The sequence below is a fragment of the Sphaerodactylus townsendi genome, linkage group LG06, assembly GCF_021028975.2.
Source record: "Sphaerodactylus townsendi isolate TG3544 linkage group LG06, MPM_Stown_v2.3, whole genome shotgun sequence".
Taxonomy (NCBI): Eukaryota; Metazoa; Chordata; class Lepidosauria; order Squamata; family Sphaerodactylidae; genus Sphaerodactylus; species Sphaerodactylus townsendi.
The window spans coordinates 87,909,637-87,934,322 of NC_059430.1; the positions used below are offsets into that span (position 1 = coordinate 87,909,637).

Sequence of the window (24,686 nt, forward strand, 5' to 3'; positions counted from 1 at the left end):
GCTGCAATACCATTGTAGTATGTTGATGATCCTCAGTAGAAGATACATCAGAATGATATAAAAATGCATGAAATTCCTGTTATTGTTTGTTTATATGTTGACTTTATACCATTTTGTTGTAGTTGATGGATTAGTTTCTTAATTAGTTGCTTTCTGTACTGACTCCATTATTCAAATAAAAGGAGCTTTCTAAAGCACTAAAGAAATTATGATAAATAGTGGAGAATTAAATTAACATTAGCTTTTTCTTGTGATGACAACCAGGATTACCCTACATTTATGTAGTACTGTACTTTTGTCAAAGGTTTAGTAAAATTATGAGAAACTAAGCAGAGTTTTCAGAGAAATTTTCTGAACCGTGAATTAGGTTGCTGGTGGTTCTTTCCCCATTACAACTGAACGGATAGCAATGGATTAAGATAGAAATATTTTTCCTTCAGTCCTAAGAAATGTCAAGCTGCTTTCTATTTGTCCTTTTTCAACTACTTGACTTGAGGTGACTTCCAAGATGGCGCCTGAGTGGTAATGCAACTACTTTACTTTATATTTATTTCATATTTTATCTGTTTATGCACAGACAGCTAACAAATGCAGTGAACATATTCCCCCTATCTATCTGGAGTGCTAATATATTTTAAATTCTGTAAACTTTTGGATGCCTAATGGGAATCTTAGTAAAAGATTGTTTCCTCTGAGTCCACAGTATTTCTTTCACTAGTGTTTAGAAGTCTTTTAGCAACACTAGCTTTAAGTAAGCTGAAAGACAGCTGAAATATTAAAAGAACATGAAATAGAATTTTGTTTCTCCTGTCACCTGGACTAGGACATTTTGAAGGTATATAATGTAGGCACAGGCATATGCTATAGGAGAACTGTGCAATAAGAATTTAAATGTGCATGCTCTGCTTTCTTTCACAATGTGGATCCAAAGTAGTCTACAGCATTGTTTTACCTGCCTCTATTTTATCTTCACAACAACAGCCCTGTGAGGTAAGTGGTGGTAGAAGGTGTCTTGAAGCCACAGACTTAAAGTAACCCCATAGGTTTTCAAGGCAAGAGACTAACAGAAGCTATTTGCCATTGCCTGCTTCTGTGTAGCAGTCCTGGGCTTCCTTGATGGTCCCCCATCCAAGTACTAACTAGGGCCAATTCTGCTTAGTTTCGCAGATCTGACGAGATCAGCCATCCTGAGCCATCCAGGTAATTAGGGGCTGAGAGAAAGTGAGTGGCCCAAAGTTATACAGCAAGCTGATGTTGCTAAGTGTGCATTTGAACCTGGGTCTCCCAGATCCTAATAAGACATGCTAATCACTACTGTGTAACCACCTGATGTCTCCTAGTATCTAGGAAACTAAGCAGCAAATCAGACTTTGTATTATGTTTTCCCCCTTCCCCTCAGGGTGTCCTTGTGCAAAAATGACTAGTGTGGTTATGCAGTTTAATGAAATATTAATTTGATGAAAGTTTGGAAGATTCAGTTGACTCAAAATGTGGACTAACTAGGTTACTGGCAGGCATAAGTTACAGGATCACATTGTGCCCGTTTTAAAAGTTATGCCTTGGTTCCTGGTTCACTTCTGAACCATCTTGAAGCACTGGGAATTTCAGATAAATCTCCTTAGGTACTTGGACCAGAAGAAAAGAATGAGACTGTCCAACTATTAAGAATTTTCATCAGAAGCCCCACTTTCCACAGGCTTGGTGAGCACCAAGAACTGGGTTTTAATCAAACTCTGGAATGCCAGATTGTCTCTAGGAAGGTCATCTAATATCTATTTAGTAGGCTTTTAGTTTCCAGAAAAAGGCAAAGGTTTTTATTCTCTCAGGCTGTTTGGATCCTGTTCACCTGTGGCATTTTATCCAGTTGTGCTGCCTTTGAATCATGATGACGCTCTTTGTTAGACTTTTCCTGGTTGTTTGTTGGCTATTGTAGGCTCTTGAGAGCTTCGTAAGTCCCATTCTGCCATATTTTCATTCATTCTGCTTATGTTTTTTATCCTTGCTCTTTACTATTTTTAAAGTTGTTATTAGCTGGTTAGATATTTCTGTTGAAAGTTGGCTTCTGTACATTTTATTTTGTTAAAATATTTAAGTTGTGCTGATTAGGAAATAGGGTGGATTTGATTTAAATAAAATCATTTTACATCATGATTTAAATCACTAAATAAGACTAGATTTAAATCATGGTTTTCTATATAGAGTCATTCTTGCTGATATAATCTTAATATTTACAACTAGATGAAGATTTCATAATAATTTTTCAGATCAGCTTTATAGTTATATCAAAACTACTGATTAGGTTATACTATTAAAAGTACATAGATAGTTCACCTGACGATAACTTCATAATTATCTATAAACAGTTTCATCCAGGTCTTGCATTTCTTTGTTGCAGTATTTGCATTTTGAATGTATGCTTGCCTTACTCATAGGTAGGGAAACTTTATTAAAATACTCCCAAACTGGGTCTGTTTTACATCCTGCTGCCAGTATAGAAATTCTCTGGAGAGAGAATAATGTGATAAACCTCAGATTAAACACACACAAAGATCCCAAGAATTGTGGAGTATTATGCTCAAAATATTTCACTTTCATTTTTACTGCTTGTCCCTCACTCCTCACACTTAGTTTCTTGTGCAGATCTGTTCCACTCCAAATGATCTTCTATTCATTGAATGTGGAAAATAAGCACTTAAAAGGTAAGGGGTTGATTCTGTATACATAGATTTGCAAAGGAACAGTTGGATTAAGGTCTTTTTCTCAACTTTTAAGTTTATTTTATAACATTTTTGCTATGAAGAGGAGGCATGTTATCTACACAAACATAAATTCATAGTTTTGAGTACGAAAGACCAAGCATCTGTGATAGAATAGCCTAAAATAATCGTACAGAAACCTTTGGAAGAGCATGACATTGTGAGCGGATTAATAGAATTCATTTACCAAAAATTTAAACATTGCATGAATATACAATCTCATGCTACATAATTAAAAACTAATTCTTATTTCATAATGAATAACCTTTAGACTGCAATGTATCTTAAATAGAAAACTATCTTTAGATAGATTTTCAGAAACATTAAAACACCCAGATTTAAATTTTTAAAAATCTGATTTTGTGAATTTTTTGGTTATTGATTTTTATCCAGTCTATTGACAAATATGACACCCTAAGTAGAATCCAAAGAAAATGTTCTTCTGACACCTGAATAGTTCTAGTATTTAGGCTTCCTTGAAAAGTATTCTGAAAATAATTACACAGTCTTACTAATATAGAGACACATAAAAATTCTACGTAAATATATACATATATTGCACAGCATTAACTGCACTGCACAATTAACAAAAAATACAGCTATACAATCTTATTCCCCTCAGATGCAGGGGGATTAGAACATATTTCAGAACTATTATGTGTCAAGTTAAATTACTGTTAACTTTGTCTACTAAATGTCACAGTTAGACACAGTTGCACTAATTTAAATTGTGACAAAGCGCTACTAAAATAAGTAATATGTAAAATTTAAAGTGTTGTGGTTTAATAGTATTAGAATTAGCTGAATTGAACAATCCCATATTTGGTTTCATTGAGAGCAGTTTCTTCCAGAGTTCTGCATTAATTCTGTGGTCATCAAATATGAGTGTCACTAAAAACCTCTTAATTAATGGATCAGTTAACCATTACACCAGTGGTTTCCTGCTTTGCACCTGGAGGTCTCTGATTTTGCCTGTACCTGATGGAAAGGTACATAATAGTGCCAGGTTGAAAGTGAATAGCTCTGTTCTAATGTCTTCTTCTTACACTCCCAGAATATCCTCAAGTTGAACTAGAAGCCTGAGGAGTTGCCCTGTTGTTCCCTAGGGAACAAGAAAACCAATGGCTATTTTGAACCTAGTGCAGATAGGTTTTGACTGACAATAAGTATTTATAATAGTTTTGGAACATGAGTCTCTTTTTGTTTGAATTATCTCAGCTATTTGATAGTTATAACACTAAACTCATAGTTGCAATTCTTAAAATTACACATTTGATCAGTATCTGCCACTGAGGCCATGGATTTCGGATGTCCTAGGAAGTACGTTCGCGATGAACTGTGTGTAGGTGCAAAATCAAAATTGCTTTGTGAGCTTGCCCTTTTATTTTGGCAATCTAGTCATTAACTAGGTTTAATAATAAGTTTTTAAAAATGTAATTGAAAATGTTGATTCTGCCTTCTAACTACTCAAAACTTCTACACTATCTATACCTGTTCTGCCCCCCAAGTGAATCTGTTTTTGGTGCCCTGTACTTGGCTAGGACAGAGTCGGGGAGACACAAACCGGGTCCAACAATTTAAACAATATGTTTATTTCTCAGGAGAATTAAGACCCTAATTCCTCCCTTGGGTCGGTCTAAATCAAAGTACTTGCTTATCTTGAGCAGATTTGAAGCTGTAGACTGTGTCTTCTCTTTGTTGCTTTCAAGAAAGTCCACTGTGTCTTGCTTCCCTTTAGTTCTTTCAGTCTTTGTCTGGTTCTAATTGCTGTTAACCTTAACTTGTGCTCTGTATATCACCATAGACTAGTATGGACCACCATAAACGTCACGAATATTACAGTCTCCAGCTACCCTTGGCACCTTGCTCTGACTGACTGGCTAGAGGTAAAATAGGGGATTGCTGGGTAAAGAAGGAAGACTGCCTCTTTGGAAAATGTCTTAAAGGGATAGGGGCTAACTAAAATTCCCTCCCTTAAAATACTTTACAATGAACTAAACCCCTGCTAACTATGGGGAAACTGAATCTTAATGGGGAAATAACAAAAGCCTCTGTGGGGGCATGACAATACCAATAGTTGGCATCTTAATTCCTACTGGATTATTCAGGCTTATTAAGAGTTAGCAAGGGACTTTGTAAATCTTTGAACAAGGAATAGCATAAACTTTGTGTGGGAGGGGGAGTACATGTTTGAGTGATCTCCAGCATAAAATATATTCTTTTTTTGTGGAAATCCAAGAACTGGCAAAAGTAGCGTAACCTGCATTTGTGTGTTGTGCAACCTTTGCTCAAGCAAGCACATTGCAGACTGCAATGATTGGTTGTTAGATTGTTAAGGAATATGACCCAGTTTACATAGTGCAAAACAAAATAGAGGTGATGATAAGCAAAATGCTTGCTGTTAAGACTCAAAGCAATGAGGATACAAACAGAAAGGAGACTTATTACTTGAGCAGAATTGCTACTCGTTACAGAGGAAATGATGGCTTGCATATCAGTCTCTTTAAATCTGGCTGAATGAGTAAGTTGAATTTGTATTTCAAGGCTGTGATACGGTTGGTATAGATAGTTGCAAAATTTGTGCTAATTGTGTCCTGTAATCCAGATTGAAGAAAGTTGAAGAAAGAAATGGGAGATACAAGTAGCAGTGTGTATTCAGAAGGTATCGGTGTTGGCCCAACTGTTGGTCTACTTGAGGATCTTGGAAGACTTGAGAATCTTACATTTATTTTTAAAAATAATTTTCCATTTTGAAATTCATATATTTTATAAATAAGCATGGATAGAAACAATTTGCTATTGCTACAGCGTGGCAAATACATTGGTTTCCCACTACATAGAGCCACTTACAGCCTGTTAGCAGAGTCCCAAACGTTTGGCCATTTAGGGCCATACACCTTGTGTGTTGCAGAATTGCATGATTTTTGTTTGGCTTCCAGTGCAGATGAACTGATATTCAGTTATTTCAATTCTGTTGCACATTTGTATGAACATTCTATCATTGGGCTTTACACCGTAAACTTAAACATACTTGGTCAAATCTAAGAGAGGTTGAGATGTCTGTGACATCAATTGGTGGGCTTAAATAAATGGTTGGTAGTCATAAATATTCATACTTTAAGTGAACAGATTGCAGAGGTTTGATATTTAGTTCGTAACATAGTACAGGATCACCAGGATATGCTTAGGAAGGATAGAATGTCTAAGATCCTCCTATCTGTAATCCTATTGCCTAGATGCCATAAGAAATCCACAACAATAAGCTTTGTCATTTTGTAGTTTTGAATACTAATCCTTGGATTTATCTGAGGTGGTCCTCCATAGTTCATTGCTTTCCTTTGGCAATGATGCTTTTCAGCTTATTGAATGATGCTGGTCTTGCATGAATGGAACCTCTTAGAACCAGAGAGATACGCTCTGTTGTGGAGGTGATTCACTATGGAAAAGGGTACAATGGAAGTGGAAGCAAGGCTTAGGATCCAAGTTATCATTCTTAACCTTAGAAGGCAGATTTTTTTCTCATGGTCCATTCTCACACATATAACAGCAACTCACAGCTCCAGGTGGCTGGAAATGCACCACCGTGGCGCTGTTGCCTCCAGATTGCTTTCCAGCAGCGTACAGAGGCAGAAAAACAAAAAAACCCACTGCGGAAAGTTTCCATAAGGCTTAATGGGCTTATGTCACCTGAAAGGGTAGCGAAATGTCCAAGCCCCAGGACCACGGCATAACTACTTGCAAAACCGGGGTGGAACCCAACTGATGTTGGCTCCACTCCCAAGTGCGCCCCTTGCATGCCCCTGCTGCGTTGATGGGAGCACTGATGTGGTGCCCAGGTCTGTGGTGTATGGCTGCTGGTATGTTTGCTCCTCTGCTGGGGTAAGCAAATCTGGGGCAAAAGGGCAGATCTGCTCCATGAGTCGGTTCACCCACCCCCATTGGGACTGACTTTTATTCTTTGAAATTGACAAAAGGATTTTAATTTATTTTTAAAAAACTTATGTTGTATATTTTTCTCTTGATAAAATTCCTTCCTTGCCGTCTATGATAAACACCCATGCACCAGCTTATCGCCTTTCAGGTCATGTTGTCTCTAGTGGATTTAGTAAAGTGATTATTTATCTTGTTTCTTCGTATTGTAGCTGCCTTATGCTTATGTTTTGAGTGGTTTGCTTTTTAGAATCATGAGGATTGTTTCCAAAGCACGTAGTATGACAATCTGTGATTAGACAGCAGGCTCTGCTGCAGTAGTTCACTAATTCCGTCCTCCTTCCGAGATTACAATGCTTATGGTGTGATTTTTTTTGCTTTTGCTGTCTTTTGATCTTCATGTGGTTCTTGCATATTCTGTGATCGACTGCTGGTGTGAGCTGTCCTCTGGAAGCTGATGCAGAGCAGCTGGAGATTTTGGCATCCAGCAACATTTTGAAGTTTGTAGCTTCTGTTACAGAAACAGACTGCTACTAATGCTACTCCTTTCTTGCAGTTTATGAAATGCCATACACTTGGTCAGTTACTATTTCCTTTGTCACTTAGAACAGATTAATGTCCTTATTTTAATAAACTTTTTATTTTCTAGCAGCGTGCTTTAGCAAAACAATAGAATACATAGAATTGAGATCTTTAAGTTAATAAATCTGGTAGTAGATTATTGAATAGCAGCTTACTCATTTTTAATTTTAAAGTAATTTATGCACTTGTTTAAAGTGCTTTGGCATGAGAATTACTGTTCAGAGAAAAAGTCAGAAGTCCCCTTGGGTACATCCAGACATTTCGACCCCCTCTGGGGGGGAGGGTGAATCTGCCTGTGGAAGTACATGACTGCTCCGGCGGATTTGCCATCCCTAGGGCATTTACCCAGTGGAGGGGTGATTCCTCCACTGTTTGGCCGCCCTGGCCCTCCTGAGTGCTGGAACTTGGGGCCAGGGGAGGAACTAACTGTAGACTCTCTCCCCGCCTTTGCTGACGTTATGGTGGTGGGCCGCAGATCGGATGTAAGCCACCCTTTTGGGCAGCATATGTCCACTGCGGCCCATAGAGATTTCTTGGCATCATGGAAAGGTTTGTACTTTGCAGTCCTCCCCTTGCCACTGGGAAGGCTCAATGAGAGTGGCAGGATGGTGCTACATCAGCACGACGGCCCACTGCCTCCCATGTGGATGGGGTGTTAGGCACACTTGAAGTATTTCATTGGATGTTGGTCCCTGTTTCCAAGATCAGAATCCAACCTATAGCATGGACTTGTTCTTAATCCTTGGCAAGTTGCTCGTTGATTCAGTTAGCCAGCCATAAAATGGGAATAATATTGATGATGATTGTTAACTTAAAGTTATCAGCAGTAAGTAATAATAAACTATGTTGTATGGAGTTAAAATTGTATCTTGTAGCATTTTTTTATATTCTTAGGTACCCTGAGGTGAGCTAAATGAGTATGTAAAACTAGTAATGACAGAGTACCATTGCTACCTTCCTGGAACCTTTTTGCTAATATACCAGTCTATAAGAAAAACAGTTTTAGCTGTGATTCATCATCAGTTTCTGAAGTGAACTGATCTAAGCAACTGGCTCCATTGCCCCACTTTGTTATACCCTGACTGCTATTTCTGTACAAGGGTAAAGCCATTCAAATATGTTTTAAAATGTTTGCTAAGTACTAATGTGATGCTTGGTTAATCTGAAGATACCAAATTACTGTGAGCCAGCCTCCAGTCACATGCCAAGCAATTTGCAGTTCCATTCCTGTTATCAGGCATGTTCAAGCTCAGTACAATAGAGCGGCAATCATAAGAATACTTTATCCCACTGAATAATATTGGGCTTATATCCAAGTAGACCTGCTTAGGCATGCCTCCTGGATCTAGTAGTAATAAATATTTTCTGGTTTAGATTGTGAATACAATTCCTTCTCTTGATAGCCTAATATTTTTTGCCTAAGAACTATGTAGAATTTGTATTTGACTAATATATAAAATATAACTACAATAATTTTCCTGTACTGGTTCAGTATGAAAATGTTTCCTTTTTAGATCAAATTGCCAGAGATAAAATTACAGAAAAGGATAAGGAAAAGCAGAAAGAAAAGAAGAAACACAGATTAATATCTGAAATCAAGAAAGAGAATGGAGAGATGAAATTATTTCAGAAAGGTAAGTTGGTACAAGTCCACAACAAGAAGTTGTGGATTTTTATTTTTATTTTGGCCATCAAGTCATAGCTGATGGCAATCTGTAAGGTTTTCAAGACAAGAGACGTTTTGCCTTTTCTTGCCTCCACATCATGAACCTGGTATTATTTGAAGGTCTATTCATATTCTAGCCAGGATCTGGGGGATGTTTTTTGGTGCTCTTTATTGTATCCATTGAGTTTAGCCCTCTCTGTAAAACAACAGTATAGAACATGAGTGATAGAGCTGATAGGGAGCAAATTAAAAATAATCCTTTGCTATTTGTCCTAGATTTCTGCTCCCACTGAGTCTCTTTAACTTTCTTTTACCTTCCCTTTAATTAATTCTGTCCCACCCATACTGCCACCTTCTTTTTGCCATTCATCCACTGTTGTTCCTCTAACCACACCTTCCCTGATTCTTTCCTTGTTCCCTTTACCTTATTCTCTTCCATCCCCCTTGACTGCTTTACCGTCCTCCTGCCTTTCATCCTTTCTACCTTCTAGCCTCTTTTTCTTCAACTTCCTCTGTGGTACTCTTAAAATTCTCTACTCCTTCTCTTCTTGCTCCCCTGGCTAGCCCCTGCTCCTATCCCTTCATTTCTTCTCATCACCTTTGAGTTCCTATGGCAATATTTGGGGCCTGTAATCAAATTGTTCAAGCAAAAAAAAAAAAAACAGTGCCAGATTTTTTATAAACTCAGTCTGATTTTTAATTTTTAAAAAATCCTTTATGCTGTCTTTTTCTCCAGTCAGGATCAAAGTAGTTTATATCATTCTCTCCTCCATTTAATCCTTGCATCCGATCCATAATATAGGTCAGGCAGAGTGTGTGAGCAACCCAAGGTCACCCAACAAGTTTTCATGGCAGAATGAGGATTTTAACCTGGGGTCTACCAGATTAACCACAACACCAGAATAATCTTTTTTTTAATTAATATATAAATATGTGAAGGATTTTTTTCCCTATTTCCCTATGTGCCATTTATAAACTTCAGCTAGCCATTTGTGGGCTGTCAGACCACTTAGAGTATGGTCTGTCTGATATCGACCAGTGTCCAGACTCTTATAATGGCTCCTGCTTTGTAGAATATACTTCTTGTGGGGAGGGTCCATGGAGCTTCAGGATGCACTGTAAGGATTGTTTGTCAGTTCTTTTAAAAGGAGTTTGAATGGCAGGTATCCTTTTATAGAGGGAAGGAAGAGATTGGGGGTTTGTTGTTTTATTCTGGTTTTCACTGATAATATAGTAAGCTGCCTTGAACAGTGAGCAGAGGTAGGCTATAAATGTTTAAATAAATGAATACCAGTGCAATCCTATGCAGAGTTACACCAATCTGAGCCCATTGAAAGGAATGTAGACCGGTGTAACTGTCTTTAGGATTGCACTGAGCATTGTCTATCTATATAAAAATCAAACCGTGAGTTTGTTCCTGATGGTTTAGCACAGGAACTGCTGGGCCAATTCCTCTGAAAATTTCCAGAAACTGCAGTCATCCAGGCGAGAGTGTTTTTAGATGTTCACATACCTGAAATTTCACACCTGGCCTAGGTAAAACACCTTTTTCCTGGCGCTCCATGGTGAAGGACATGAAGCTGACTGTGTGTAACTGTCACCCTTAGAATGTTCGTGCAGCATGGTATGCCCTTAGAATGTTCGCTCAGATGGCCACATATGTGCAGTGAAAACAGTACATAGGTAATAACTCGAGTGGAAGTGAAACACACGTTGCTGTGTGAGACGTCAGGTGGGGTTCCACCCCCACACTCTTCCCCCTCCTCACCTTCCACTCTTATGCCTCACCCACTACTACCACACAACACATATACTCTCATACACATTCAGCTCATCCTCACACTCCTCGCTCTGCCCTCCTTCACATCCAACCACCACTTAACTACTTCCTCACCCATATTCCACACCCAATGTAAAAGACAGCTGGAGAGAGGGAGAGGGAAGGGACGGAAGGGAGGCATGCAAGAGTACACCCATATTGAATAAGCTTGAATGTAAAAGATAGCTGGAGGGAGGGAGAGGGAAGGGACGGAGAGGGAGGCATGCAAGGGAAGAGAAGTGAGGGAGGGTAGAGAGTGAGGGGTGGCATGCAAGGGAGGAGAGGCAGGGGGCCCAGCATCTTCATATGACCCACCCACCCTAGCGGAGGGAGAGGGAAGGGAAGGAGGGGGGTGGCATACAAGGGAAGAGAGGGAGGGAGAGGGAAGGGACGGAGAAGGAGGCATGCAAGGGAAGAGAAGTGAGGGAGGGGAGAGAGTGAGGGGTGGCATGCAAGGAAGGGGAGGAAGGGTGCCCAGCATCTGGATATGACCCACCCACTCTAGCGGAGGAAGAGGGAAGGGAGGGAGGAGGAGGGGTGGCATGCAAGGGAAGAGAAGTGAGGAAGGGGAGAGAGTGAGGGGTGGCATGCAAGGGACGGGAAGGAGGGGCCAGGCACCCTACATTCCCTGAATACTGCCGTTACAGTTAAGAAAACCAGGCACACGTTACTCAGGAGTAAGCTCGGTAAATCAACCATGACATACATTGAATGGCTGCGTCGCGTCCCTCAGAGGGTTTACTCAGAAGCAACACCCATTGCCACCAACCAAACTTACTCCCAGGTAAAGGATCATGACCAACCAGCCTAGATGTGTGGGAGGGGTGCCTTTCCATCCCCCCCCCCCAAGGAATGCGGGCACACACATCAATGACATCGCACAGTATCAGGCTGCATGTTTGCATGAGCACGTACTGCTGGCCTCTGCAGTTGATTTGCTGCAACTGTTCCTTTCCCATTTCACCATACTAACCCACAGCAACACGTGGCCGGGTACCGCTAGTTTATTATAATCCTAGAACAAATAAATAAATGCAAAACAGCAGCAATGTTCATTAATGTCAAATCAATACACTACAGAATCAAAGCGAATCTTGCATGGTATATTCCTGAAATCTGAATTTCCATTGCTATTATAATTTGGTCATGAAATACATTTTGCATTTGATGTGTTTTAAATTCTCAATCTTGTATTTTAAAGTTGTGATCCTGATTCAATTAATTTCTGGCTTCTGCTGGACAGCTTTTATTTCTGTGCTTAATAGTCACAGAAATGGAACTCCAGGAGTAAACTTGATCCATCATGATGATCAAACTGTGGTTGGTTTGTGGGTTTTTTGTTTTTGTTTTGCTTACAAGGATGGATTTTAAGACAGATTGTGGCTCAAAATCCCTGTTTCCAGGCAAGACAACAGACCACAGCGTGCCATCTTGTTCAATTTGGATGCCCCAACAAATGAAAGAATTCCGGGTTTGAACTTAACTGTAGCTTCCCACTTGCATATAATGGGGATTGCACATATGAGCCCAAGAACTTCCCTGATCTTTTTATGAACAAACCTCAGTTTGTTTGTGATATAGGAATGCTAGCCATGTCACTAATTGTATCCTTTCTAAGGATAATATTGCAGGGGCTACATTAATGGAATTTCAATTCTAATTTTCCTTGTTTAGAGCAGAGGGTATTAAAGTTGTAATGTCTGCTAAATGTGGGAAGTGGGAAGGAAGTCCACTCATCTTTGGCACTTTTGTAGCCCTATCAGACCCTGTGGGTGGGCGGCTGGATGGAAGAAATGAATGATTTGAGGGGTGTATTGTCGGAGGCTTTCACGGCCGGAATCACTTGGGTGCTGTGTGGTTTCTGGGCTGTATGGCCGTGTTCTAGCAGCATTCTCTCCTGACGTTTCGCCTGCATCTGTGGCTGGCATCTTCAGAGATCCTCTGAAGATGCCAGCCACAGATGCAGGCGAAACGTCAGGAGAGAATGCTGCTAGAACACGGCCATACAGCCCGGAAACCACACAGCACCCAAGATTTGAGGGGTGTCTCACAGAGTAGGAACTGGGCAGCTATTAGCCAGGGTCTGACTGAACTAGCTCAGAAATCAATCCAAGACAGTCCAGCAATATTTTGTAGAGGCAGAAAGACATGAAGGTGTTAACATTTGACATTAAATCCATACTCCAATCTGTATGGACTTTGCTAGATTCAGTTACAGCTTACATTGCTTCCAGAAGACACATAAAGGTTAATCCCCGGGAGCCAGCCAAGATTAATCAAAAGAAAACTCCACTTCTGCCCCATTGTTTAAGAGCTGAACTTTATATTATTTCAAGTATGTTCACTGTTTCTTATAAAAGTTCTAGTCTGCTTTTCAACTTTGTTTCTCAAAGTTGCTTACAATAAAAAGACTTGCTTATGGATATATTTCAGTGATCTTGGTTGGTTAAGCAGGACCTGGTTTCTCTTGCCACTTTGCCCATAAGGGGTTTATTCTTCTTTCAATAGGCCTGGAAAACTGGCATAAAGTGTGTGTGCCTCTTGTAGTTTTTCTGTTGAGGTCCATCCAAATGATTAATCTGGGAGTATGTATGCTGATATTAACAAGATCAGTCAATACTGGACAATAATTCTGCTCGTTTTGTTTTCCATAAATATCTGTTGAGTGACTTCATAATTAGTTTAAAAGTAGAACATAACTGATTTAGTTAGACACAACCTCAGATATAGAAGAAGAAGAATTTGGATTTATACCCCATTTTCCTCAATTATAAGGAGTCTCAAAGCAGTTTACAGGGGAGCATGCCTATTATATTAGGTGCTGTGGAACACAAGCAGGATAATACTGCTGTGTGTGGGCTTCCTCGAGGCACCTGTTCGTCCAGTGTGTGACCAGACTGCTGAACTTGATGGACCTTGGTCTGATCCAGCATGGCTTTTCTTAGGTTCTTATGTACTTGAAGCTTCTTTCTTACTTAAGCTGTATGTGTGTGTTCAACAGAGAGCTATGTTGTTTTATAAAAATCTGTTCAGATAGGTTCGATTTGATCCCATCCCCTTCTCTACAGAACTGGAACATTCGTTCATGCATTGGTTATCTTTCCATACATCAGAGTTTGAAACAGGAGTGTAGCTTCTCAAAAGGCGTTCTCTTATGTCATTAACGTTCCCATCCTTTGAAGACTGAACAAGCATTGCTACAGATCAGTCTTTTTAGAGATGTTTTGATTCCTTTATTGTAGCACTAATTCCACAGATCCCACCTCAAACAGACATATATTTTGGTAGTGGCTTTAGCTGTAGATGTATGCTTTGGTAATGGATTTCTTCAGGTGCAAAAAGAAATTGTGCGGAGGGATCTCCCTCAGTCCCTTTTAACATGGATTCCTTGTATTATGAGAATATTTCTTTCTCCAAGGGCCTCTTTGCACATTATATCTTCAAGTACATGCTTAAAAATATCACATTTTTTCTGTGTTCCTTGAGTTCTTTTATGGTGGTACCTAAAACAAGCTGCCCTAAGAGCTGCCGGAGCAGGTCTGTGTGACCTCAGGTGGCTCGGGCTTTTTCTGCCACCCCAAGAGTTGCAAGGGCCTGGAGATGCACCAGATGGTGGGAGTCCCAGCCGTCTTGGGACAGACATATTGGCTTCTGATGTTTCTCTCAGATTAATGAGCTGCATCACTATTAACTATGCTGTAGTAGGTGGGATCTGATGAACTATTAACACAATTATGTTTACTGAATGGGGTTTTTCCTATTTTCCGTTAACAACACCCCTCTGGTTTGATGTGGATTGTGGCATGGACCACTGCAGCAGGAAGGGGGATTCATTTGAAATTGCAGATTCTTCTTTGTCCAAAGTGAAGTGTCTTCTCATGTAGACAGCCTATTTGATTGTGCTGCTTATGAATAATTAAAAGTAGATGTTCATTTTTTGGTGAATGTCTTTAACACCTCAGTATGTCAAGATGGTAAAATATTAACTGGAAGATTGCTTTTGTTCTTGCATCTTCTGCCTCTTTCATCTTATCTCTAATATACAATCCATTGACTAATACAGTCATACAGTAGCAGAGCTTGAATTCTAGCTGTGCTATAATTGATGTATTTAGGCGTCATAACAAACCTCTTCTTGTGGTGAACTCCAGCAAGGCTTGTTCTTACGTGCCTTCCTTGGCTCATGCATGGTACATTATTGGAAGCTTCGCAATATGAATCAAGCCCCAGTTTGACATGCTGGACAAACTAAGACTTGATTCCGCCCTGCCCTGCCCCCCCCCCCTCCGGCAACCCAGATTAAAATTGAGATTAAACCAAGGAAATAATTTCTTACTTGTCAAGGTACCTGCATTTGGATGTTGTGACAAACTGCAGCTTGATTTAAGGCAGTGGTTCTCAACCTGGGGGTCGGGACCCCTTTGGGGGTCGAATCACCCTTTCACAGGGGTTGCCTAAGACTCTCTGCATCAGTGTTCTCCATCTGTAAAGTGCATAAATGTTAAAGTTGGGGTCACCACAACATGAGGAACTGTATTAAAGGGTCGCGATACTAGGAAGGTTGAGAACCACTGATTTAAGGCTTTTAAAACCGTGGGAAGTCTTCAGTCATACTCCACATATGGGGCTAGGACATAGCAACACTGCATGAGCACGAGAACTGTCTGCATTCTTACTCATTACATAAACCCAAAACAATTAGTGTGGTAGAACTAAAGCAATTAGAAATATAATGAATAAAGCAGCTAGTTCTGCAGCATATGCTGCTGCTAGGCGTTTGACGGTACTGTGTGACAATACTTGTTCAGTCTTATCTCACACCAGAATCAATGCTGCATTTTTTTGGTCTTAAAATGCCTTTTTAGCTTAAAAAATTAAAAAATACCTTCCTTCCTTTTTAACAGGTGTGAAGGAGAAACCAAAAAGCAGTGCAGAAGATCTACAGATTAAGAAAGTGAAGAAGAAAAAGAAAAAGAAACACAAAGAGTGCGAGAAAAGGAAGCGTCCAAAAATGTATAGTAAATCTATTCAGACCATCTGCTCTGGATTGCTTTCTGATATTGATGATCAAGAATCCAAAGGCATTGTTGATAATCATCTTAAGAATTTCAGTGGAAAAAATATGGATCCCAAGAAGGACTGTGATTACAAGATACCAGAGAACAGTGAGTTTCCATTTGTCTCGTTAAAGGAGCCACGGGTTCAGAATACACTCAAAAGGTTGGACACGTTGGAGTTCAGACAGTTCATTCATGTTGAGCACCAGCCTAATGGAGGTGCTTCAGTTATCCATGCCTACAGTAATGAACTCTCCCATTTGTCTCCTGTGGAGATGGAGAGATTTGCAGAAGAGTTTGTGGGTCTGGTTTTTAGTGAAAATGAAAACTGCGCAGCTTACTATGTAATGGGTATTGTTCATGGGGCAGCTACTTACTTACCTGACTTTTTAGACTACTTTTCGATTAATTTTCCCAATTCACCAGTGAAAATGGAGATTTTGGGAAAGAAAGATATAGAGACGACAACTATTTCAAATTTTCACGCTCAGGTAAGAGGTTATCTTTTATTCTCAAAGCATTTAATATTTTTAACTCTCCAAAAACTGTGTGCAGTTGTCATCAGTTTCGTCTATATAAATGATATCTCTTAAACAGAAGAACAGTGGCTTATTTAAACATCAGGTGTTACTGTGCACTTGTGTACAGTTCTGTTGAGGAATAGAAGCTGTCTTTAGTGTCTTATTGTTTTACAGCAGTAATTCCCAAGTTGTGTGTGTGAACGGGCATTGATAGTATGGGTGGTGTTGTGATTAAGAGTGGCAGACTCTAATCTGGAGAACTGGCTTTGAATCCCCACTCCTCCACGTTAGTGGAAGACTCCAATCTGAAGAACCAGGTTTGATTCCCCACTCCTCCATTCAACCTGTTGGGTGACCTTGTCCAGTCAGTTCACTCAGAATTCTCTCAGCTTCATCTCCCTCCCAATGTGCCTGTTGCAGGGCAGCGGGACGAGAAGATGATTGTAAGCTGCTTTCTCTTTTTGGTAGAGAAAAGCATGGTATACAAATAGTGAAAGGCTTCTGTAAGTCCAAATTACTTATCCATTTAGTTGCGTGCTGAATCTCTGTGTAATTTATTATTTGGAAGGAGAGAAGCAGTACAATCTCATGCAGAGTTATTCAAATCTAAGCCCATTGATTTCATTGGACTGAGACTGTAATAACATTGCATAGAATTTATTTATTTATAATTTGATTTGATTAATAGGCTTCTCTTCCCCATGTGGGCTCAGTTGGCCTAAAGGTTCAGTCAGCCTCTACTGTGGATGCAGAATTCTTTTGGGGTCATTACACTGGACATTACTGAGCATTCTAACTATTATTGATGCAGAAAAAGAAACAGAATTACCTACTCTTGAGGCAGCTCGGCTAGAATAGTAACTCTCAGGAAAATTAGGTGGGTTCTTTCATGGGCAATACTTATTCTTCCACAAACTAAAGGTAGGTCTTTTACAAATAAGAGTAAAATGTGCTTCCATTTTTAGTAAAAAAAAAAGCATGCCTTGGTTTTCAGAAGTATAGGAAATGTCTTAACACTACTTTATCTTTATCTTAACACTACTAGTTATGCAATTTTTGGCTGTTGATTTAAGTAACTTCCCAAGCAGCCCAAATGGTGACTGGGAGAGCAGAACCCTGACAACAAGGTGTTACTACTGAACAGTCAGGGCATATACTGAAGAAATCTGCCACCTAAAATGGAAGGAAACTTCCAGTTTAAGTTCTGACTGAGCAGAAGGTGGCAGAAGCAGCTCACACAAGGATATCTGCCACTGCTAATGGAAAACTGACCCTCTTTACCTTAAACTAGTATTCTTATTTTTGAAATGTCATGAATTTTTTAATTTACATAACTGTTTAAATGCACTGTGGTTACAACCATTCCAACATTATCTGGTTACCAGGTTCTGAGCATCATTTGCCCTTTGAGTCCTATGAGTGTTACAATGTGGGAGAAATTCACTCTCTTTGTTATGACTAGAACTACTCAGTCAGAATTATTATTCAAGAACAAATAATAAAACTTTCATGTGTTTATTACAGTTGATAGCTTCCATTTTCCATTTACCCAACATACAGAAATTAAGATATACTTCGCTTACAGTTCCATCTGTACTATGGTATAGTTCAATATCACGATTGCACAGCAAATATCACTATTTCACTATGCAAATTGCTGCACAGCTTTACATAATATATTCATGTAATTAAAGGAGTAAAGTCTAGGTTTGTTTGCCTCTTTGCATGACTTCAAGATTTGGGGTACTTGGAACGCTGTTTAAATCTACAGCCATTGTAGCTTAGATTTGAGTGTATGACACAGATTAGCAAAGGTAAATCATACTAAGAGAGCACCACCTTGGTTAACCAGCTGCATCAAGGAAACCATAAGAGGCAAGAAGGATTATTTTACAAATTGCCAGTCTTGTATAAACAAGAAAAGCAAGAAGGGGCATGGTCTTGGTCAAATAAATATATGGTGATGAGCAAATGCGATGATAAAGAGCATTTTGCTAAAAATAATTACAATAACAATATTTCTTCAAATATATAAGAAACAGAAAGGTAATTGGACCTGTAGTTATTAGTGAAGGAGTTGCTAATCCCTGAACAATAATTGGGAACTTCTCTGTAAAATCAGTCCCCCCTCCTTCCCCCCCAAAAAATCAGGACTGCATTCACAGCATCAGTTTTTAAACGGATCAGTTAAATTGATGGGTGCTAGATTCTGGACAGATGAAAGAAAGTACTGCTTACAATGTGAAATTAACTTATGGTAGTCTGTCATGGGATGCAGTGATGGTTGCTATCTTTGATGGCTTTAAAAGGGGCTACCATATATACTCGTGTATAAGTCGACCCACATATAAGTCGAGGCACCTAATTTTACCACAAAAAAACGGAGAAAACATATTGACTCATGTATAAGTCGAGGGTAGGAAATGCAGCAGCTACTAGTAAGCCCTGAATCTCCCTTTAAATCCACTCAGGAAGGGTTGTGATTTAAAGGGAGATTCTGGGGAAAATTTGAGGGTGCCCGTCAGGAGAGGAATGTTTATGTTAGCAGTTCCAACATTTCAGAGTATCTTTAGGAGACCCCCCTGATGATACCACCCAGGTTTGGTGAAGGTTGTTTCAGGGGGTCTAAAGTTATGGACCCTCAAAAGGGTATCCCCATCTACTATTAGCTTCCATTGGAAACAATGGGGGATGGGAGCACCCACTTTGCAGATCCATAACTTTGGACCCCCTGAACCAAACATCACCAAACCTGGCTGGTATTAGCAAGAGATTATCCTGATGATACCACCCAGGTTGAGTGAAATTTGGTTCAAGGAGTCCAAAGTTATGGACCCTCAAAAGGGTAGCCCCATCTACTATTAGCTTCCATTGGAAACAATGGGGGATGGGGCACCCCCCTTGGGGGGTCTATAACTTTGGACCCCCTGAACCAAATTTCACCAAACCTGGCTGGTATCATCAGGAGTGTCACCTGATGATAGCCTGAAAGTTTGGTGCCACTACCTAAAAACTGCGCCCCCTGGAGGCCGACAAAGTAAAAACCCTAAAATATTTTTTAAAAATGCATACCACTTTCGTGTATAATTCGGCTTTTTCAGCACAAAAAATGTGCTGAAAAAGTTGACATATGCGAGTATATATGGTAGATAGATTCACAAATCTTACAGTGACTGTTGGCTATGATGACTCATTGGGATCTCAGTGTTTGGTGGCAGTATACCTCTGAATGCCAGTTGCAATGGGGCAGCAGCAAAGAGGAGTTGTGGCCTGTTTCCTTCTGCTGTGTGTTTTCTGGGACATCTGGTGGGCCACAGTAGGAAACAAGATATTGATCATTGATCATCAAGCAGAGCTTAGAAAGAATGAATAGAATTAATAGAATCAGAATAAATGTATTAATTTGAGAGAGAGCACGCACTCAGAAAATCCCTACCATGTCATTTAGAAACAGCAATTAGCAGTTAACACTTCATAAAACAATAGGAAGTTGATTATTGCTTCATCATTCTCTGCATGGAAAGCTCATGTCCACACTCACCTTGAGAGTAACTCCTATTAAAACCTAATCTTGCTTCAAAGACACATAGGACTGTTCACATGGTATACTATCTATAAATACAAATTAGCTGTTCATTTTTTGGTTTGCATATTGCCCCACCTCAGTCAATGATAAATCCTTGAAAATAATAGCATATCATGCTTATTTAATTATAATTATTGCCTGTAAAAATCCATAGCTGCTTGTATTGATTTCCACACTGAGCTGTGTGGACTTCAGAAAATGGAAGTGGCCTGGCGTGGGGTGCCGAGAAAGGATTGGCTATCTGGATGGTACGCCAACTGCCTAATGCACCTTCCTATACCTTGCGGGGGCTGCTGAAGGCAGGCTCGGAGTGGGCCTTGGAGTTCGCTAGTAGTTCTGGGAAACATCAACATTCATGCAAATGCTGTTGTTACTTCCAGATAAGTCATGGTGTCTTCCATGGTGGCACTGGGGCTATCCCACTGTGTATCAGGTTGAATGCACAAATTAGGTAATTCCATGGATTTGATCTTTAGGTTGGGGATGGTTATGAGGCTGATCTCTATAGAGTGCCATGGTTGGACCATTATGCTATGAAGGTCCCTCTGAGAGTCTAGGCCCGTGGTGGCGAACTTATGGCACTGCAAATGTTCATGGACTACAATTCCCATCAGCCCCTGCCAGCATGGTCAATTGGCCATGCTGGCAGGGGCTGATGGGAATTGTAGTCCATGAACATCTGCAGTGCCATAAGTTCGCCACCACTGGTCTAGCCCTTCCCTATTCAGGTGGAGAGTTGATTTATGCTTACTTGTGGAGACTTTTGGATTCTATTGGTTTCCAGAATGCTCTGCAGGATCCGAATAATCCCAGTAACTCATTGGGTACCCTGGTCAAGGACTGGAATGGCCTTCTCTCAGAAGGCACTGACCCGATGTCCTCCTTGTCCTCCTGTCCAAAGTAGCTCCAAGGTACACTTTGGAGCTAAGGAGGAAGAAGTGGGAGCTTAGGCAATGTCCAGGCCAGCTGCCCTCACCAACTTGAAATCAGTGCACAACCCAGCGCTCACCTGGCCCTATCTGGATGGCAGCGAAGCCCTGCTGTGCCTCTAACAACCCATTGCCAGTGAGAGGCTCCTAACTCCCCCACTCCACCTCTGGTGAAAGAACTGGCAACAAGGAACAGTGTGGAAGCACTGCACCTGCACAGTCTGCAGCAGACAACGCTGGTCATTCCCTAGGCAGCGGTGGGTTGGGGTAGCAAGGAGCAGCTGGGAGTATGGGCAGGACAAAGGGCCTGCCCAGTCAACCAGGCCAATGTAGGGCCCCCTTCTGATGTGCAGTCTAGCTTGTGGCCTCACCAACTGTGGCCCCAATTACTGGCCCTTAAAGGGGCAGGCAGTTCCTCTGGCTAGGAGACCAATTTGCCAGGTGGCAGTGTCAAGTGGATGGCCAGGGGACCAATGGAGGCATGGCACCTGGCCATACCCAGGTGGGATAAGACAGGTGGGGAAAAAGGGGGAGGAAAATCAGGAGCAGGAGGGGGAGAGGGAAAACAGAGAAGAAAGAGAGGAGGGCAAGAGAGCTTTAAGGAGTACGTAGGACAGCCTAGACAAGGGAGAGGGGAGAGTGGGGACTGCAGGCACCAGTCCCAAGCCCATCTTGGCACGGGCCTCTGTGGGAGCATCCCCAGGCCCATTTGGTGAGTGACCTAGGCCCTGCAAGCACAACCAAAGGGCAGACCCCACTCTGGGCATGAGATCACCCATGAAGGGAAGGAGGGACAGCTCAAGGACCTGTCCCAGGGCCAGCACAGGGACACACCGCAGGTAACTGGAGCAAATTTGGCAGAGAACTTGTGATGAAAACTTCTTATTGGATCCTAATGAAAGCCTATGAAGTGGCGGGGAAGACCATGAAAAAGAATACCATATGGCCCATGTCACATCTGCTAGCTTTCACTGACTCAGTTGTTTAAGGTGATTCAGTATTTGACACCCCTGTTAGAGGTATTACAAGCCATTATAAATTCAGAACTTAGCTGTGAGGCATTTGGGTTCTTTGCAGAAGAAGTCGTATCACTCTAAGAACATAAGAACTAGCCTGCTGGATCAGGCTAGAGTCCATCTAGTCCAGCACTCTGCTACTCGCAGTGGCCCACCAGGTGCCTTTGGGAGCTCACATGCAGGATGTGAAAGCAATGGCCTGCTGCTGCTGCTGCTCCTGAGCCCCTGGTCTGCTAAGGCATTTGCAATCTGAGATCAAGGAGGATCAAGATTGGTAGCCATAGATCGACTTCTCCTCCATAAATCTGTCCAAGCCCTTTTTAAAGTTATCCAGGTTAGTGGCCATCACCACCTCCTGTGGCAGCATATTCCAAACACCAATCGCACGTTGCGTGAAGAAGTGTTTTCTTTTATTAGTCCTAATTCTTCCCCCCAGCATTTTCAATGAATGCACTCTGGTTCTAGTATTGTGAGAAAGAGAGAAAAATTTCTCTCTGTCAACATTTTCTACCCCATGCATAATTTTATAGACTTCAATCATATCCCCCCTCAGACGTCTCCTCTCCAAACTAAAGAGTCCCAAACGCTGCAGCCTCTCCTCATAAGGAAGGTGCTCCAATCCTTCAATCATCCTCGTTGCCCTTCTCTGCACTTTTTCTATCTCTTCGATATCCTTTTTGAGATGTGGCGACCAGAACTGGACACAGAACTCCAAGTGCGGTCGCACCACGGCTTTATATAAGGGCATGACAATCCTTGAAGTTTTATTATCAATTCTACCAGGACCTTCTGCCAGTTTAGATACAGTAAGTGAACTGGAGGCCCTTTGGCTGTCTTCAGGTCTTACACGGGACCAGTTTAGATGCTTCTCCTAGAACAATGTGGGCAGAATCCTGGCAGTTGCGAAGTTTACTGCTTGTCCCTTTGATCCGTTCTTAATCTTGCCTAATGAAAGCCAGTTGAGGAGAAGTGCAACCCCCCCCCCCCCCCGGGGGGGAATATCATCAATCTGTCTCTAAGTTCGGGAATGTTCCCTTGGGAGGTTGAAAGAAGTAGTGGTTAGGCTATTCTTCAAAAAACCATCCTAGAATCTGACGGATTCATCCATCTTCCATATCTGGGTAAGGTAGTTGAGAGAGTTTCAGAACAGCTCCAGGCTTTCCTGGAGGATGCATCAGTCTTGGACTCATTTCAATCCAGCTTCTGCCTTGGCCATGGAATGGACTTCCGTGACGCTCACGGATGATGTAGCCTGCTTGGAATTCTACCATCTGCATCAGGCGAAGCTGCTGGCACTCTATCTGTCCCAGTCTGACTTATCCACAGTGACTCATACAATGGGTAAACCTCCGGGCTGGACTGCTACAATTCACTTATGTCAGACTGCCTGTGAGATTGTTTCAGAAGTTCCAGCTGGTGCAAAATGCAGCGGCCCGAGTCCTTATTGGAATGCCTTGAAAGGCACGTATCCAACCAGTGCTTCACCAGCTGCATTGGCTCTCGGAGGACCAAATCAGGTTCAGTGTCCTGGTATTTGTTTCCCCACTCCTACACATAAAGCCTGCTGGGTGACCTTAGGCTAGTTACAGTTCTCTGAGCTTCCACCTACCTCAACAGGTGCCTGTTGTGGGGAGAGGAAGGGAAAGTTTTTGTAAGCCACTTTGAGCCTCCTTGGCATAGAGAAAAGCATGGTATAAAAAAAGAAACCTACTGTTCTTAATAGAACAGTTCCACATAGATATTGTAGCTTTCAACCAAGAGGTTACCGATGCATGTATCAGTGTGGTAAAGTCAGTGGAGGCCACAAGAACTGTATTGATGGTAAAATAACATGATGAGGATATCCATCAAGCAGAATAACTATCAGTCCAGTCTTTTGGGCAGCAATTCCACACCAAGCCAATTGATTTCATTAGTGAACTTTTTTTCTGCATTCTTTCTGGCTCAGCCAGAAACAGTGGGGAAGAGAGAAGCTAGCCTATCTGTCAGCAGGGGAAGGGGCTAGAAATAGCCTGTGCAACTAAGTTGTGGGATGTTGTCCCTTCCCTACAGATCACCTGAACCAGTAGAGCAGGATGGAGGCAGCACCAGAGACCATGGCTGCTGTGAGAATAATCCTTGGGAGCTTGCAGCTTTGAGAAGGAACTGGGAAGATAGAGATTGTTTGAAGGAGGATTCCTCTGGCTGCCTGGCTCACCACTTTTTTGTAGTGTTCAACATAAATTCAGGGTCAACTGTTTTTATGTATGGCTTTCTGTTTTTTAATCACAGTCATTCTCCTTTTGAACAAACACAGTAGATCTGCAAATGGGATGTTGTGAGTTGTGCTTGTATTCAGAGAGCACTGCATTTCTGAAAGTCTGGTTTTATTAGTCTGTAAAGTTTGTTTGGTAAAAACCATTTTTACTGATAAAACTGTACATTATTTAGTCTGAATTAGAGTGAAATAAGAATTTTACTAAATATGGGGCTGGATTCTGGTGATCCATTCTTCCAACAGCAGCACCTTTTTATAGTACAATATGCCTTGTCCTGATGCAAGAGGATGCTTTACTGAAGAATGGTTTTTGGCCAAGTAAAGTGCAAAATTGATCTGCAGAATCTTGCCCAGTCGCAATGTAGATTTCATGGAATAACTGAGACATATTATTTGTAAGTATCACTTTTCCTGGAATTGTACTCAAGTACTTTCAAGAACTAAAAGCAAAATGAAAGCCAGTTTGATAGCTCCTTATAACTTTCTCCACCCTCAGAGATAACTGCAAGGGTAGATGATTTGACAGGAGTGTCAAGTAGATAGCTTGGAGAATAAAGCAGTCACAGC

At 41.1% G+C, this 24,686-nt stretch overlaps 1 protein-coding gene across 1 annotated transcript in view; it reads left to right on the top strand.

Annotated features, from left to right (window-relative positions):
* RSBN1L (round spermatid basic protein 1 like) overlaps window positions 1-24,686 on the top strand; it is a 48,493-nt gene that overhangs the window by 3,639 nt on the left and 20,168 nt on the right. The window contains exons 2-3 of the mRNA XM_048499457.1: window positions 8,783-8,902; window positions 15,658-16,301. Coding sequence (XP_048355414.1) covers window positions 8,783-8,902; window positions 15,658-16,301 — 764 coding nt within the window. The remainder of the gene's footprint in view (window positions 1-8,782; window positions 8,903-15,657; window positions 16,302-24,686) is intronic.